This window comes from Oncorhynchus tshawytscha, linkage group LG13 (assembly GCF_018296145.1).
Source record: "Oncorhynchus tshawytscha isolate Ot180627B linkage group LG13, Otsh_v2.0, whole genome shotgun sequence".
NCBI lineage: Eukaryota > Metazoa > Chordata > Actinopteri > Salmoniformes > Salmonidae > Oncorhynchus > Oncorhynchus tshawytscha.
Genome location: NC_056441.1, coordinates 84383356 through 84400843, shown reverse-complemented (window position 1 = coordinate 84400843; position 17488 = coordinate 84383356). Strand labels below are relative to the sequence as shown.

Here is a 17488-nt window from a genome sequence, read left to right as displayed (position 1 = left end):
TGTCAGTCTGCAAGGAGCTGTCAGTCTGTAAGGAGCTGCCAGTCTGCAAGGAGCAGCCAGTCAGCACGGAGCTGCCAGAGCTGTCAGTCTGTAAGAAGCCGTCAGAGCTGTCAGCCTATATGGAGCAGCTAGTGCCGCCAGTCTGCCCAGCGCCGCCAGTGCCCCCAGTCTGCCCAGCGTCGCCAGTCTGCCCAGCGCCGTCAGTCTGCCCAGCACAGCCAGTCTGCCCAGCACCGCCAGTCTGCCCAGCGTCGTCAGTCTGCCCAGCGTCGCCAGTCTGCCCAGCATCGCCAGTCTGCCCAGCACCGCCAGCCTGCCTAGCGTCGCCAGTCTGCCCAGCGTCGCCAGTCTGCCCAGCGCCGCCAGTCTGCCCAGCACCGCCAGTCTGCCTGGATCCACCAGTCAGCCAGGATCCGCCAGTCAGCCAGGATCCGCCAGTCTGCCAGGATCCACCAGTCAGCCAGGATCCGCCAGGATCCGAAGTGCCAGTCAGCCAGGATCTGCCGGAACCACCAGCCAGCCAGGATCTGGTAGATCCATCAACCTGCCTGAGCTTCCTCTCACTCCCGAGCTTCCTCTCACTCCCGAGCTTCCTCTCACTCCCGAGCTTCCTCTCACTCCCGAGCTTCCTCTCTCTCCCGAGCTTTCCCTCAGTCCCGAGCTGCCTCAGTCCCGAGCTGTCCTTCAGTCCCGATCTGCTCCTCAGTCCAGTGGGGTTCTGGGTGAGGACTACTAGGCCATGGTCGGCGGCGAGGGTGGACTATCCAGGGACAAAGGGAGAGGGGACTAAGACATTAACCGAGTGGGGTCCACGTCCCGCGCCGGAGCCGCCACCATGGACAAACGCCCACCCGGACCCTCCCTATTGTTTTGAGGTGCGTTCGGGAGTCCGCACCTTAGGGGGTTCTGTCACGCCCTGGTCAAAGTATTTTGGTGTTTATCTTTATGTATTTGGTCAGGCCAGGGTGTGGCATGGGGTTTTTGTAATTATGGTGTGTTTGTCTTGGGGTTTTGGTGGTGGTATTGGGATTGTAGCTTAGTGGGTTGTCTAGCAAAGTCTATGGCTGTCTGGAGTGGTTCTCAATCAGAGCCAGGTGCTTATCGTTGTCTCTGATTGGGAACCATATTTAGGCAGCCATATTCTTTGAGTTTGTCGTGGGTGATTGTCCTTAGTGTCCTATGTGTACTCTCGGTTAGTTTGCACTAGATAGGCTGTTTCGGTTTCGATTACGTTTATTGTTTTGTGTAGTGTTCGTGTTTCTTTGTTTGATTAAACATGAATCTCAATCGACACGCTGCAGTTTGGTCCGACTCTCCTTCATCACCACTAGAAAACCGTTACAGTTGTGTCTAGTGCAAACCCAACACCTCTCATCACCTTGAGAACAACATCCCCACAGTGAAGCATGGTGGTGGCAGCATCATGCTGTGGGGATGGTTTTCATTAGCAGGGAAACTGGTCAGAATTGAAGGAATTATGGGTGGCGCTAAATACAGGGACATTTTTGAGGGAAACCTGTTTCGGTCTTTCAGAGATTTGAGAGTGGGACGGATGTTCACCTTCCAGCAGGACAATGACCCTAAAAATACTGCTAAAGCAACACTTGAGTGGTTTAAGGGGAAACATTTTAATGTCTTGGAATGGCGTTGTCAAAGCCCAGACCTCAATCCAATTGAGAAGGTGTGGTATGACTTGAAGATTGCTGTACACCAGCGGAACCCATCCAACTTGAAGGAGCAGGAGCAGTTTTGCCTTGAAGAATGTGCAAATATACCAGTGGCTAGATGTGCCAAGCTTATAGAGACATACCCCAAGAGACATGCAGCTGTAATTGCTGCAAAAGGTGGCTCTACAAGTATTGACTTTGGGGGGTGATAGTTATGCAAGTTCAAGTTTTGTTTTTGTGTCTTATTGTGTCTTATTTAATACAAATTTTTAAAAAACATATTGCATCTTCAAAATGCAATAAATCAAATGATACAAGGCCCCCAAAAATCAATTTTAATTCCAGGTTGTCAGGAAACAAAATAGGAAAAATGCCACAGGGGGGTGAATACTTTCGCAAGCCACTGTAGCTGAAAGAGCAGTATCTAATACCGTCAGTTTGACTGCAGGGCAGAACCATAACTTAATACTGCAGCTAGCCTCTTCTCTAACATGGTTACTATGCTCACTCAGTCCGATGAAGGGAGCTAAACTAAATATTGTGGGCAGAAGGCATGAAACTCACTCACTCTTTAGAAAAATGTTTGTCTTAAATAGATAAAGATGAAAAAGATGGTCTCGCTTTATCAGACAACAAGCCATGATCCAATACCTATCAAATTAAATTCATTGGATTAAAGTAGTGTATACTTTGGTTTTAGGATATGTAAAAACTGTCTCTACAGGAGAGACCAACCATTAGGTTGACTACAATACTTCAGCAAACATCAAAGCCAGGTTCCCTTCCACTCAAGCAAACAGCATAGTTAGAGAGCGCAGCAGACGGTGTATGACTGACACAGTCATGTTAAAGAGAGCAGCAGATGGTCTATGGCTGACACAGTTATGTTAAATAGAGCAGCAGACGGTCTATGGCTGACACAGTCATGTTAAAGAGAGCAGCAGATGGTCTATGGCTGACACAGTCATGTTAAAGAGAGCAGCAGACGGTGTATGACTGACACAGTCATGTTAAAGAGAGCAGCAGACGGTGTATGACTGACACAGTCATGTTAAAGAGAGCAGCAGATGGTCTATGGCTGACACAGTCATGTTAAAGAGAGCAGCAGATGGTCTATGGCTGACACAGTCATGTTAAAGAGAGCAGCAGATGGTCTATGGCTGACACAGTCATGTTAAAGAGAGCAGCAGATGGTCTATGGCTGACACAGTCATGTTAAAGAGAGCAGCAGACGGTCTATGGCTGACACAGTTATGTTAAAGAGAGCAGCAGACGGTCTATGGCTGACAGTTATGATAAAGAGTGCAGCAGATGGTCTATGGCTGACACTATGACGCTCTAATAGCCACAAACTAATAGATCTGTTTTGATGTGTCCACAGTTTGGGATTAGTAAATACATGAATGTCTAATTGGGGACAGCTGTGTGAATGACCAGAAGAGATTTACCAACAGCTGGGAGGTGAATCCTAATCCTCGTTATTACAGCGCAATTGACCGTGGGCTTTGTGTGTCTGTGTGTGTTGGGAAAGTTGAAGGGAATGTGAACCCATCCATTCTTCCATACCTTCAGCAAGCAGGGGATCTTCCATACCTTTAGCCAACAGGGTGTCTTCCATACCTTTAGCCAACAGGGTGTCTTCCATACCTTTAGCCAACAGGGGGTCTTCCATACCTTTAGCCAACAGGGTGTCTTCCATACCTTTAGCCAACAGGGGGTCTTCCATACCTTTAGCCAACAGGGTGTCTTCCATACCTTTAGCCAACAGGGGGTCTTCCATACCTTTAGCCAACAGGGTGTCTTCCATACCTTTAGCCAACAGGGGTCTTCCATACCTTTAGCCAACAGGGTGTCTTCCATACCTTTAGCCAACAGGGGGTCTTCCATACCTTTAGCCAACAGGGTGTCTTCCATACCTTTAGCCAACAGGGGGTCTTCCATACCTTTAGCCAACAGGGGGTCTTCCATACCTTTAGCCAACAGGGTGTCTTCCATACCTTTAGCCAACAGGGTGTCTTCCATACCTTTAGCCAACAGGGTGTCTTCCATACCTTTAGCCAACAGGGGGTCTTCCATACCTTTAGCCAACAGGGTGTCTTCCATACCTTTAGCCAACAGGGTGTCTTCCATACCTTTAGCCAACAGGGGGTCTTCCATACCTTTAGCCAACAGGGTGTCTTCCATACCTTTAGCCAACAGGGTGTCTTCCATACCTTTAGCCAACAGGGGGTCTTCCATACCTTTAGCCAACAGGGTGTCTTCCATACCTTTAGCCAACAGGGGGTCTTCCATACCTTTAGCCAACAGGGGGTCTTCCATACCTTTAGCCAACAGGGTGTCTTCCATACCTTTAGCCAACAGGGTGTCTTCCATACCTTTAGCCAACAGGGGGTCTTCCATACCTTTAGCCAACAGGGGTCTTCCATACCTTTAGCCAGTAGGGGTCTTCCATACCTTTAGCCAACAGGGGGTCTTCCATACCTTTAGCCAACAGGGTGTCTTCCATACCTTTAGCCAACAGGGGTCTTCCATACCTTTAGCCAACAGGGGTCTTCCATACCTTTAGCCAACAGGGTGTCTTCCATACCTTTAGCCAACAGGGTGTCTTCCATACCTTTAGCCAACAGGGTGTCTTCCATACCTTTAGCCAACAGGGGGTCTTCCATACCTTTAGCCAACAGGGTGTCTTCCATACCTTTAGCCAACAGGGTGTCTTCCATACCTTTAGCCAACAGGGGTCTTCCATACCTTTAGCCAACAGGGTGTCTTCCATACCTTTAGCCAACAGGGGGTCTTCCATACCTTTAGCCAACAGGGGGTCTTCCATACCTTTAGCCAGTAGGGGTCTTCCATACCTTTAGCCAACAGGGTGTCTTCCATACCTTTAGCCAACAGGGGGTCTTCCATACCTTTAGCCAACAGGGGGTCTTCCATACCTTTAGCCAGTAGGGGGTCTTCCATACCTTTAGCCAACAGGGGGTCTTCCATACCTTTAGCCAACAGGGTGTCTTCCATACCTTTAGCCAGCAGGGGGTCTTCCATACCTTTAGCCAACAGGGGTCTTCCATACCTTTAGCCAACAGGGTGTCTTCCATACCTTTAGCCAACAGGGTGTCTTCCATACCTTTAGCCAGTAGGGGGTCTTCCATACCTTTAGCCAGTAGGGGGTCTTCCATACCTTTAGCCAACAGGGGGTCTTCCATACCTTTAGCCAACAGGGTGTCTTCCATACCTTTAGCCAACAGGGGGTCTTCCATACCTTTAGCCAACAGGGTGTCTTCCATACCTTTAGCCAACAGGGTGTCTTCCATACCTTTAGCCAACAGGGGGTCTTCCATACCTTTAGCCAACAGGGGGTCTTCCATACCTTTAGCCAGTAGGGGGTCTTCCATACCTTTAGCCAACAGGGTGTCTTCCATACCTTTAGCCAACAGGGGGTCTTCCATACCTTTAGCCAACAGGGTGTCTTCCATACCTTTAGCCAACAGGGGGTCTTCCATACCTTTAGCCAACAGGGGGTAGTGTTGGGAAAGTTGAAGGGGATGTGAACCCATCCATTCTTCCATACCTTCAGCAAGCAGGGGATCTTCCATACCTTTAGCCAACAGGGGGTCTTCCATACCTTTAGCCAACAGGGTGTCTTCCATACCTTTAGCCAACAGGGTGTCTTCCATACCTTTAGCCAACAGGGTGTCTTCCATACCTTTAGCCAACAGGGTGTCTTCCATACCTTTAGCCAACAGGGGGTCTTCCATACCTTTAGCCAACAGGGGGTAGTGTTGGGAAAGTTGAAGGGGATGTGAACCCATCCATTCTTCCATACCTTTTAGGGGATCTTCCATACCTTTAGCCAGCAGGGTGTCTTCCATACCTTTAGCCAGCAGGGGGTCTTCCATACCTTTAGCCAGCAGGGGGTCTTCCATACCTTTAGCCAACAGGGTGTCTTCCATACCTTTAGCCATCAGGGTGTCTTCCATACCTTTAGCCAACAGGGTGTCTTCCATACCTTTAGCCAGTATGGGGTCTTCCATACCTTTAGCCAACAGGGGGTCTTCCATACCTTTAGCCAACAGGGGGTCTTCCATACCTTTAGCCAACAGGGGGTCTTCCATACCTTTAGCCAACAGGGGTCTTCCAGACCTTTAGCCAACAGGGGGTCTTCCATACCTTTAGCCAACAGGGTGTCTTCCATACCTTTAGCCAACAGGGTGTCTTCCATACCTTTAGCCAACAGGGGGTCTTCCATACCTTTAGCCAACAGGGGGTCGTACTGCCATATTTTCTAAATTACATTGGAGGCAGCTTATGGTAGAGAAATGAAAATTAAATTCTCTGGCAAAAGCTCTGGTAGACATTCCCGCAGTCAGCATGTGAATTGCACACTTCATCAAAACTTGAGACATCTGTGGTATTGTGTTGTGTGACAAAACTGCATATTTTAGAGTGGCCTTTTGTTGTCCCCAGCACAAGATGCACCTGTGTAATGATCATGCTGTTTAATCAGCTTCTTGATATGCCACACCTGTCAGGTGGATGGATTATCTTGGCAGAAGAGAAATGATTGCTAACAGGGATGAAAACACATTTGTGCACAAAATTAGAGAAATAAGCTTTTTGTGTATATGGAACATTTCTGGGATCTTTTATTTCAGTTCATAAAACATGGGGCCAACACTTTACATGTTGCGTTTATATTTTTGTTCAGTATTTTAGCTAAACAAAAACGACAGATCATTCTATTAGCTAAACATAAACAACAGATCATTCTATTTTAGCTAAACAAAAACGACAGATCAGGACCTTTCTAAAACCAAGGGATGGAGATTGATAATCTGTTTAAGAAGAAAAGGCTGTTAGGCTGACTAACTAAACAACACATAGAAAAAACAGCTCTTCAACTGCCATCCTAAATGGATCCTGACCTTATAACCTACGCAGAGCTGGCATTTCATTGAACAAGAGGGAAGGACTCATCTCATCTAGTTAAAACACCACAATCTGTCGATGTCGTTATGAGTATTCCCTTGACATCGGCTAGAGACAGAATGCCCGCCTTCCTTCACCCAGGGTTTGTGTGGAACCTGACTCGCTGCCGCCTCCTGGTGGAACATGCCTGCCCCACATTTGGCTTTTTATGCATAACCTAAACTACTTACCAATTTAATACTCCTTGATATTACTATTACCCCAACCATTTCCAGTCCCGTACTGATGTTCTAGAAGAGAAAACAGATGTTACCCAAAGATGTCAGAACGTGTCAGCTACACCTTTTAGTAAATTTTAATAACAGCTGATCCCCGGTCTCATTTGAACGAACCTTCTACTCCTTCCCCTTCAATGCTTGAATGTGCAATGTGTATCCCAGTCAGTTCTTGACCGGACAATGGTTAAATTATCGTCAGCGACCTGAGAAGCTACATAACTTGCTTTTAGAAGTATGTTCTCCTTTCTCGTCTGTCCCAGCCTCACTCCTGGATGTGGTTAAAATGTCTGAAAGACAACAAAAGTCCATCTGCCCACTCACCAGGTAATGTATGGAAGAAGATCTGGTGAGGCATTTTCAGAAATGCTTCATTATCTAATCCTACTGCTAAATTGAAAGTTATATACCGCATATAGAAAATGTTATACTTGCATAAAAATAGGTGTGAGATATGTAGAGAAATATTCTTATGACTCCACACACCCACAAAGGATTAATAAATGTTTCAACAATGTAAAGTACAGTATGTTATGAGTAATCAGATAAAACCATTAGAAACCAGAGTGCATATTCAATGTATTACATAAGATATTTATTACTGTAAATATTTTCAATATTACATCTTGGGAATGTTGGTACAAAAGTTAATCAGAACATCTTACAGCATAGCGGACAAGTCTCACAGGGTACAGTGCAGAATTCGGGTCAATCACATCGAAATTCTAGTCAATTATTGATTATTTTTCTCTAAAATGTTTCTAATTGAAAAGCATTGAATTGGAATTGTAGTGTACTTCCCGAACTGACTGGAAATGAAATGGACTTGATCCCAACCCGGGTAGTCACTCTCGGTAGAGCACGGCACATGCAATACCAGGGTTGTGGGTTCGATTCCCACGGAGTTGTTCCCACTAGGGACAACTCCAATACCAAGCAGGTCTTTAACGTCAGCTTTTAGAAATGTGAGTTGGGAATCAAAGATTGGTTTGCAACAGCCCATCACAAATCATTTGTTTTCCATGGGAAATTCAGTAGTTGAACATTCTTTTAAAAAACCCTCCACTCATCTTGGAAAATAACTAGAGTGGAGTTTATTTTTTATTTTTTAAAGAATGTACAACTGAAATGAAGACAAACCAACATGAAAAAAAAAGTGCTAAAAAACAAAACAAATAACATTCATTTAAATATTTGGTAAATCAAAACAAGTCAAACATACAAACATATCCATATGTAAATGAATGGCTGGTAGAGTTTAGGCAATATTTTAAATTGTTAAAAGTACTGACACAGACATAAAAAGGCGATGTACATACAGCAGCATCACAAGATGTAAAATAAAGAGAAAGTTTTAAAAAATTAAATATTTCAGGCTAACAACCGTCTCAGTTACAGTATGAAGGCTTTGCATTGGTGTGGAAACTCAATGTGCTCTTTGCCCCCCCCACACACACACACACACACACACACACACACACACACAAAAGGAGAACAACCTAATCTAGGATCATCTCATTATACCCCAACCCTGACTTTCACCTTTAGGAGCTGAGCCCCATCTGAATGTGGACAGGTGGTTAGGGTCAGACATTGAGGGAGAAACACAGAATCTGATTTATCAGTGTTCCACACATGAATCAATGCTAATTATTTTGTTCAGCCTGATGTAGAATAGAGCCCCAAAATAAATAAAAATAACTCTTGAGAATTAACAAACAGAAAAACATGAAAATGTTCTATGACATAAACCAAACAGAACCGATACAGGTGATCACCAGATCCGGACATGAATGTTTACTGCCTTCTCCCTTTCACACAACCTCTGACCTGTCATTGCTGTTATAGAGAAAACACTGTTGTATTCAAAAAGTTAGAGACATACGCTGAGTATACAAAACATTAAGACAGACTGACCGGGTGAAAGCTTTTGATCCCTTATTGATGTCACCTGTTAAATCCACTTCAATCAGTGTAGATGAAGGAAGGCAAGGAGACGGGTTAAAGAAGGATTTTCAAGCCTGGAGACAATTGAGACATGAATTGTGTTTGTGCCATTCAGAGGGTGAATTGTCAAGAAAAAAATATTGAAGTGCCTTTGAACAGGGTCTGGTAGCAGGTGCCAGGCACACCAGTTTGTGTAAAGAAATGCAACGCTGCCGAGTTTCACGCTCAACAGTTTCCCATCAAGAATGGTCCAACACCCAAAGGACATCCAGCCAACTTGACCCCTGTGGGAAGCATTGGAGTCAACATGGCAAAAGGAGGGGGGTGCAACTCAACATTAGGAACGTTTAACATAGTAACTCAATAGGAAGGTGTTCCTAACGTTTTGTACACTCAGTGTATATTAAAACAGTAGTTATAATTTAGGCATTTCTTTCGAAGGGACAATAGATTAACATCAAGAATAGAAATGTGATTTCTGACTCCCATGTTCCACACACAAACGTGATCTATTTATCAACTAGGTCTTGTCTGTACATCTGAAAGTTCATATTTAACCATCCATATATATATGTGGTTTGCTTTTTATGACTGTTCGTTGATGAATGCCTTTTTTAAAATATCTGACCAACTTTAAAATCAGAGTCTTTGAAGAACAGAGCAAGGCACAAATAAACAGTGCGAAAGTGAAATAGTTTAAGTAGCAGACAATGTGGATCGAGAAGGAGTAGCTATGTCTACTGTAAATATTCCTAGCAAGAAGAATAGTTCCTTCTTTTGTTTCCAATGGGACATAGTTGAAGCGGCACCCACAGAAGCCATGGTGAGGATGTGACGTTGCAAGGAGAAATATAACTCTTGACTCTCCAAGAGAGTATGTGGTTATTGACCGTTATGGTCCATAGTCTTGTGGTGGCCGGACCACAATTACAGTTAACGCAGAGACAGACTGCTGAAGGATAATATATACACTGAGCAAAGGATAATATAGACACTGAGCAAAGGATAATATAGACACTGAGCAAAGGATAATATATACACTGAGAAAAGGGTGGGAAGAAGGGGGAGAGGGAAAAAAGAGGGACACTGAGAAGAGTCATCAGAGATGGACAGAGAGATGGACAGAGAAAGGAGAGAAATAAAGAGTCGGAAGAAGACAGAAAAACAGAAATGAGAGAGAGAGGAAGTGATGTTCAGGCCAGGGTCAGAGGCTGAGCTGACAGAAGCTTTTATATCAGACTGTAGCTGTCTGGCGATTGGCCTTGCTGGGGTCAGGAGCTGGGTGAATGTTGTCATTGGCCGATCCTGCACCTCCACGCTGCAGGGCTCTGGTCCTGTAGCCTTCTCATCCTGTTCCCTAGCCACACCCACCACGTTAGTCCTATCAACACACACACCACCGACTCCACATAGTAACCATCCAATGACGTCACACACACACCGCCCTCCTTAACACACAGCTGTAGGAGGGAAGAGAGAGAAAAAGACAGAGATACGGTTAAGAGGAGTGTTTCCACAGAATTCACATAATAGCTATTTAATGTAAGACGACAGTACAATGGGAATATTGTCAGGTAATTCTCTCCCACTTACACCTGTCTCCTCTGGGGAGCCACATTTCTGCCCAGCAGCTCCCTGGCACTCCTTAGAGGTGAGTGGGTCGACCATCCACAATGCCAGGGTGGAGGGCCAGTTTCCCCCCAGGTTGGTGACAGTGTTCAGCAGGGTCATGTAAGTCCCACCAATCACTGGGTCACTCACTTTAGCATGGAAAGCCATACAGGCCACATACATGCTGTACAGCGCCACCTGTGGGTAAAGGAGGGGAAAGGCAGGAGTTTGAGAAAGTGTATGTGTATAGTGTCCCAAGCCGGATCAAGTGGATGTATACTGCCAAATGTCACACAGACAGACAAAGAGCTTTGACTACGTACAGACTCAGTGAGCATAACCTTGCTATTGAGAAAGGCTTTCTGAAAGCAGAGCTGGCTCTCAAGAGAAGACCGGTTTCATCGCACACTGTCCACAAAATGAGGTGGAAACTGAGCCTAACCTCCTGCCAAACAAATAAATAAAATATATATATAGAGAGAAAGATGAGAGAGAGAGAGAGAGAGAGAGAGAGTGTGTGTGTGTAGGTGAACAGGACTATAGTGTAGTAGTAGAGACAGATAGATAGATAGATAGATAGTGTGAACAGTGTGTAGCTGAACAGGACCATAGTGTAGTTGAGAGACAACAGAGATGGATAGGTAGTGTGAACGGTGGTACCTGATGCAGTGCGTAGCTGAACAGGACTATAGTGTAGTAGTAGAGAGGGAATCCCCCTTCCTGCTTTAAACTGGGAGTCCACCACACCAACACAGCATACCCCAGACCTATCAACAACCTACACAGGAAAACACAAATGTACAGGAAGTGTGTGATGTGTGTGTGTGTGTGTGTGTGTGTGTGATGTGTGATGTGTGTGTGAGAGAGATTGTGTATACCTGAAGGGAAAGGCCTTGTAGAAGACGTCTAGTGGTCGTGGTCCCGCGGTGTATTTACTGATGATGAGAGGTAGTAGTACCTGCAGTGGAACCATGGGGACTGCCAGTAATGCCAGCTGCTCTTTAGGAACACCTGCCTCTACCAGCTTCAGACCAGTCACTGCGTCTGCTGCAGAGAAACCCATCTGGAGACAGACAGAGACAGACTGCTAAGTCCCACAGGTACCTTTACAGTGACTGGGTTAGATACTGCAGGTCAATTAGGCTTGTTGTCCAGGCAGGTTGTTTACAGTGTAGGCACCTCAGAAATAAGAGACAGGCTAAACAGGGTGACCACATTCTGGCCTGCTTAACCTGACTTATAGACATGCCGGTTAAGTTACAGGTGCAGTAAGCTGTACTGGGTGACATGTCAGGTAAGGTGCAGTAAGCTGTACTGGGTGACATGTCAGGTAAGGTGCAGTAAGCTGTACTGGGTGACATGTCAGGTAAGGTGCAGTAAGCTGTACTAGGTGACATGTCAGGTAAGGTGCAGTAAGCTGTACTGGGTGATAAGTATAGATAAGCTGTACTGGGTGATAAGTATAGATAAGCTGTACTGGGTGATAAGTATAGATAAGCTGTACTGGGTGACATGTCAGGTAAGGTGCAGTAAGCTGTACTAGGTGACATGTCAGGTAAGGTGCAGTAAGCTGTACTGGGTGACATGTCAGGTAAGGTGCAGTAAGCTGTACTGGGTGACATGTCAGGTAAGGTGCAGTAAGCTGTACTGGGTGACATGTCAGGTAAGGTGCAGTAAGCTGTACTGGGTGACATGTCAGGTAAGGTGCAGTAAGCTGTACTGGGTGACATGTCAGGTAAGGTGCAGTAAACTGTACTGGGTGACATGTCAGGTAAGGTGCAGTAAGCTGTACTGGGTGAGATGTCAGGTAAGGTGCAGTAAGCTGTACTGGGTGACATGTCAGGTAAGGTGCAGCTGTATCGTAGGTACCTTAGCAGTGAGCAGCAGGCTACAGAAGGTGAACACGGCAGGCATCTTGATGATGGAGAGCAGCAGTTTGTACGTTTCCATGACGCTCTGTGTCTCCTCCCGGACCTTCTTCCTCCCGTGCTGTCCCCTGGCGTTCTCCTTCTTCATAATGGCCACCAGCGTGGTCGACACCAGGAACACCACGCCCCAGAAAAACAGGAAGTCTGCGCCAAGGGAGCCAATCACAGACAACGTTACAGAGTGGTTACAATATGTATTCACCCATCTTCTATAGCATGTTACTGTCTGTTGACTGGCAAAACCACACGGAAAATCAGCAGCCAAAAGTTCACTCCAAAACCAGAGTTTATTTTCTCGCACTTCAGCCCAAAAATCACCAATATCTGTGCATTGATCAAATTTCCCCAGATAATAAAAAGTTGCTTGGCCTCAAAATTGCCAGTGTATCGATGTTCTAAAACGCAAGGAAATGCACATGCCTGCTACGCGTTATACGTAACTATGCTTATCAAGAGATTACAAGGAAACAAAAAAAATGTCCTACAATTCTGACACCATCGTCTGTAGCACCTATCGTTTACTCAGGGCAAGATGATCGAATGGAATACCTGGCCAACGGACATTCCCTCTTCAGCAAGGAGGGTTCATAAAGCTCTGCATGTCTGTAATTGTATTTAATACCAGTCGACCGTAGCAAAGATTAAAGTAAATATCTGGATTCACATTCTTCCTTTTGCTTCACAGATGACATTGATCTCAGCCTTCTCATCTTTGTCTCCCCCTCCCTCATTCTGTACCTGACAGTGTCACGATGCCAGTCTCTTTAGGCTCTGCTCTCAGGTATTTGTTGCAGAAGTCAGCTGACTCCAGAGCCAGGAAGAGCACGTTGCCTAGGAAGTAGCCAGCAGTCTGTCCCACAGAGTTACAGGTGGAGGCGTAGCCCACGTTCTCCCTAGACAGCATGGTCAGAGCCCAGCCATCCACTGCTATGTCCTGGGATCAGGGAGTATAACAGCGTTATGTATCACAATAACTTGGAGTGTGTGAGTGTGAGTGAGTTACCTGGGTGGCTGCCAGAAAGGCCAGCATGAAGAACACCGCCGTCAGGGTTATCACATCAGGGCCCTGCCCCTCATCACTTTTCAGCAGCGTATCCACGGTAACCGACAGGTACAGCATGAAGAGACCCAGCAGGTACTGGGTGGGCACCAGCCACGACTTCCTGAGAAGGAGAGATGAGGCTTTGACACATTTGATTGCAGCAGTCAACCCATCAGACACAATATAAAACAAAGTAAACATATCAGTCTTATAAATCAGTGTCTTACCGGCGTCCGAACCAGGTCAGGTAGAGCGCGTCAACCAGAGGGGCCCACAGCAGCTTGAGACTGAAGGGCCAGAAGACAAAGCTGAAGAAGGCCTGGTCCTTGTAGCTGACGTTCTTACTCTGCAGGATGAGCGGGATGCTCCCGGCCAGGCCCAGAGGGATACCCTGGAGGACGTAAAGGAAGAGCAGCAGAGACACGTTCCCCAGCTCCCCTCTGATCCCAGGCTGCACACTGGGTTGTCCGTTGTTCTCCGTGTCGGATCCTCGAAGCAACGCTTCCCCCTCCTCCTCCAGGTCAGGGGTGGTGTTGCGAACCCTATTCCCGTCACTCATGTCCCCCTGGGGGACAGCAGGCTTCCTCTGCCGCCCGTTCTTATGTGTGACTGAGTCAGATAGCTCCATTGTGGAGCCGCGGGCATCAAACCAGCTGTGCCCTCTGGAAACCTGGAGAGGAAGGATGCAGGCAGGGGTTAGTCATTTTCTATTAGGAAAAATATCTGCTTTGGTCTATCCCTCAGTTTGTGTTTTTAGGTGGGTTACCTCTTGGCCAAGGGTACTCAACTCTTACTCTACGAGGTCAGGAACCTGCTGGCTTTCTGCTCAGCCTGATAATGAATTGCTCACATTTGGTGTTCCAGGTCTAAATCAGTCCCTGATTAGAGGGGAACCTGGTGTCCCAGGTCTAAATCAGTCCCTGATTAGAGGGGAACCTGGTGTCCCAGGTCTAAATCAGTCCCTGATTAGAGGGGAACCTGGTGTCCCAGGTCTAAATCAGTCCCTGATTAGAGGGGAACCTGGTGTCCCAGGTCTAAATCAGTCCCTGATTAGAGGGAAACCTGGTGTCCCAAGTCTAAATCAGTCCCTGATTAGAGGGGAACCTGGTGTCCCAGGTCTAAATCAGTCACTGATTAAGACCTGGTGTCCCAGGTCTAAATCAGTCACTGATTAGAGGGGAACAATGACAATGCAGTGGCACTGGCTTTAAGGTCCCGAGTTGAGTTTGAGGGCTCTAGGTCTCAATATTCATTGCCAACACTTGTCTGAGGTTGGTTTCCTTTGTCAAAGCAATGTACAACTACAAACAAGTGAATTCCTTGTCTGGATGAGACCCTAATTAGCATCTCAAGCTAATATAGCAATGCTCAGCTTCTGCATAAACAAGGTTGCTAGCTAGAAGTCTTAATCCAGACCAATTGGAGAGAGAGAACGTGGCTAGCTAGACGTCTTAATCCAGACCAATTGGAGAGAGAGAAGGTTGCTAGCTAGACGTCTTAATCCAGACCAATTGGAGAGAGAAGGTTGCTAGCTGGAAGTCTTAATCCAGACCAATTGGAGAGAGAGAAGGTTGCTAGCTAGATGTCTTAATCCAGACCAATTGGAGAGAGAGAAGGTTGCTAGCTAGAAGTCTTAATCCATGGGAGAGAGAAGGCATACATGTTGAATAATCATCGTTCTCCCGCTGACGAAGCCCAAGCAGGCTCATGATGTGGGTGGGAACCAAAACAACGTAGCGCCATGACACATTGAAAATATTTCCTGGAGTTTCTATTATAGCTAATACACACAACAAAAAGGCCATGTGAATTCAATAAATATTGGTTAAAATGGTAATTGAAGATCAAACATTAGACAATGAATGAGAGATAACAAGATAGTTAGCAAGCTAAGCATGTTATCATAACGTTATAAAAAAATCTTTAACGTTACCTTGTGTTGTCATGCGACCTTGTGTTGACTGTTGTCATGCGACACCACATGCCAAACCATACAATGAATGATTAATGAATGAATGTGTCGACTATCGTTCAAAAAATGGATTGTAGTTGATTCGACTGCGAACGTTGCCTTGAACTATGTATGAATTGCATTTAATACGGTCAAAAACACAGACATAGCTACCTATTTGGCCTTCACCTGGTTACATCGGTAGATCGTTTTTTCAGAGGGCGAGGAAGTGTAGCTACGTGTGTAACGTCGACATGTGTCCGTGTGCTTCAGCTGACGTGTCAAAATGATGTTAATAAAAGTTCCGCTTAGATCTGCGTACACATTCTGATGCCTTTCGTGTGGTTCAGTATTCCCTTTTGTCGCTCAACTCAATAATGAGCCAAACGCGGTTAGGGGAATAACCTATGTGTAAATGTAATAATCTGCTACTGTATATTTTTGTTTTATCTGTGATCGTTTTGTTTGTCTTAATCATTGTACCTAAACTGTATGTTTAAACATGTATACGCAGGGCCCAGCTGTAAAAGAGACCTTGTTCCTTGTTGAAATAAAGGTAGAATTACGTTTAAAGGCGAATTGACTATGGAAGCCAGAACAGCCAAATACTCCCATCTAAACATGAATAGATTCTCATTTGTGTTATGGTTCAGGAAACATATATCCCTGTACTTTCATATCACATCAAAATAATTTCACAAATGCAAAATACACACTTACTGTGCACTGTTTTAACCGGTTTTAGTGAAAAGAGTTTGTGGCGTCTGACTTCCGTTTACACACAAGTGTTATGAGACGCAGGTAGTCCCCAAAAATGCTAAACTCCCGTTGTTGTAATGAAAGGTTAGCATGTCTTGGTGATATGATATTGGTGCATCTGTAACTTTCTCACTCATCATTATTCACAATTAATTCAGGACTATCCATAATCATGGTAGCGGTGTTTAGAAACATATTATATTCTTATTTAAAATAAGTCACTACAAAATTACACAATACATTATTTACCATTCATTTCTTTTGGGCACAAAATAATCTAAAACAAAACCAAAAAAAACAGAAAATGTGTCCAAAGAATGTGTAGTCACAAGCTTGATGTAGGCATTGCGTGCTATGAATATGGGACCAAATACCTAGCATACCTAGCATTTTAATACTTCAATAAGTTTGTCCCAATACTTTTTGCTCCCAGAAAATGGTGGGACTACTTACAAAAAGTGCTGCAATTTCTAAATGGTTCACCCGATGTGGATGAATATACCCTCAAATTAAAGCTGACAGTCTGCACTTTAACCTCATATATTTGGAGATTAGCGCTAAAAGAAGAAAAAATGCTTCACTGTCCCAATAATTACGGAGGGCACTTGTATATATTGAATCTAATAGCTAATCTCTTTTAACTTTTGTGTTACATATTATATCTAAGAGTTATAGATTATAGTTGTAGATTGTGACTAATAATTAGAGGGCCATGGATTTAAGTAAAATAACGGAAAAAAAATAAAAATAAAAAGTGATCACACTCTGGATCCTACGTTTATGCCTATTACTTAATGTAATCCAATCAAATGTTATTTGTCACATGCACCGAATACCACAGGTGTAGTAGACCTAACCATGACATGATGAATACAACAGGTGTAGTAGACCTAACCATGAAATGATGAATACAACAGGTGTAGTAGACCTAACCATGAAATGATGAATACAACAGGTGTAGTAGACCTAACCATGAAATGATGAATACAACAGGTGTAGTAGACCTAACCATGAAATGATGAATACAACAGGTGTAGTAGACCTAACCATGACATGATGAATACAACAGGTGTTGTAGACCTAACCATGAAATGATGAATACAACAGGTGTAGTAGACCTAACCATGAAATGATGAATACAACAGGTGTTGTAGACCTAACCATGAAATGATGAATACAACAGGTGTAGTAGACCTAACCATGAAATGATGAATACAACAGGTGTAGTAGACCTAACCATGACATGATGAATACAACAGGTGTAGTAGACCTAAATGACATGATGAATACAACAGGTGTTGTAGACCTAACCATGAAATGATGAATACAACAGGTGTAGTAGACCTAACCATGACATGATGAATACAACAGGTGTAGTAGAC

The 17488-nt window shown here is 44.8% G+C and overlaps 1 protein-coding gene across 4 annotated transcripts; it reads right to left on the bottom strand.

Moving 5' to 3' along the window:
• Window positions 1-7441: 7441 nt before the first annotated feature.
• LOC112265722 (acetyl-coenzyme A transporter 1-like) lies at window positions 7442-15634 on the bottom strand. 4 transcript variants are annotated; one of them, XM_042296446.1, is made up of 10 exons: window positions 15522-15626; window positions 15330-15357; window positions 13624-14066; window positions 13358-13517; window positions 13093-13288; window positions 12296-12498; window positions 11305-11489; window positions 11087-11204; window positions 10409-10624; window positions 7442-10275 (listed from the first exon to the last, which is right to left on the bottom strand). In XM_042296446.1, exons 3-10 carry the CDS (start codon window positions 14022-14024, stop codon window positions 10108-10110), a joined length of 1647 nt encoding a protein of 548 aa, XP_042152380.1. In that variant the 5' UTR covers window positions 14025-14066; window positions 15330-15357; window positions 15522-15626; the 3' UTR covers window positions 7442-10107. The 4 variants fall into 4 exon arrangements, with proteins under 4 accessions (XP_042152380.1, XP_042152382.1, XP_042152381.1 ...); XM_042296448.1 differs by having other exon boundaries at window positions 15537-15590; XM_042296447.1 differs by lacking the exon at window positions 15330-15357 and having other exon boundaries at window positions 15522-15634.
• Between the last annotated feature and the right edge of the window lie 1854 nt (window positions 15635-17488).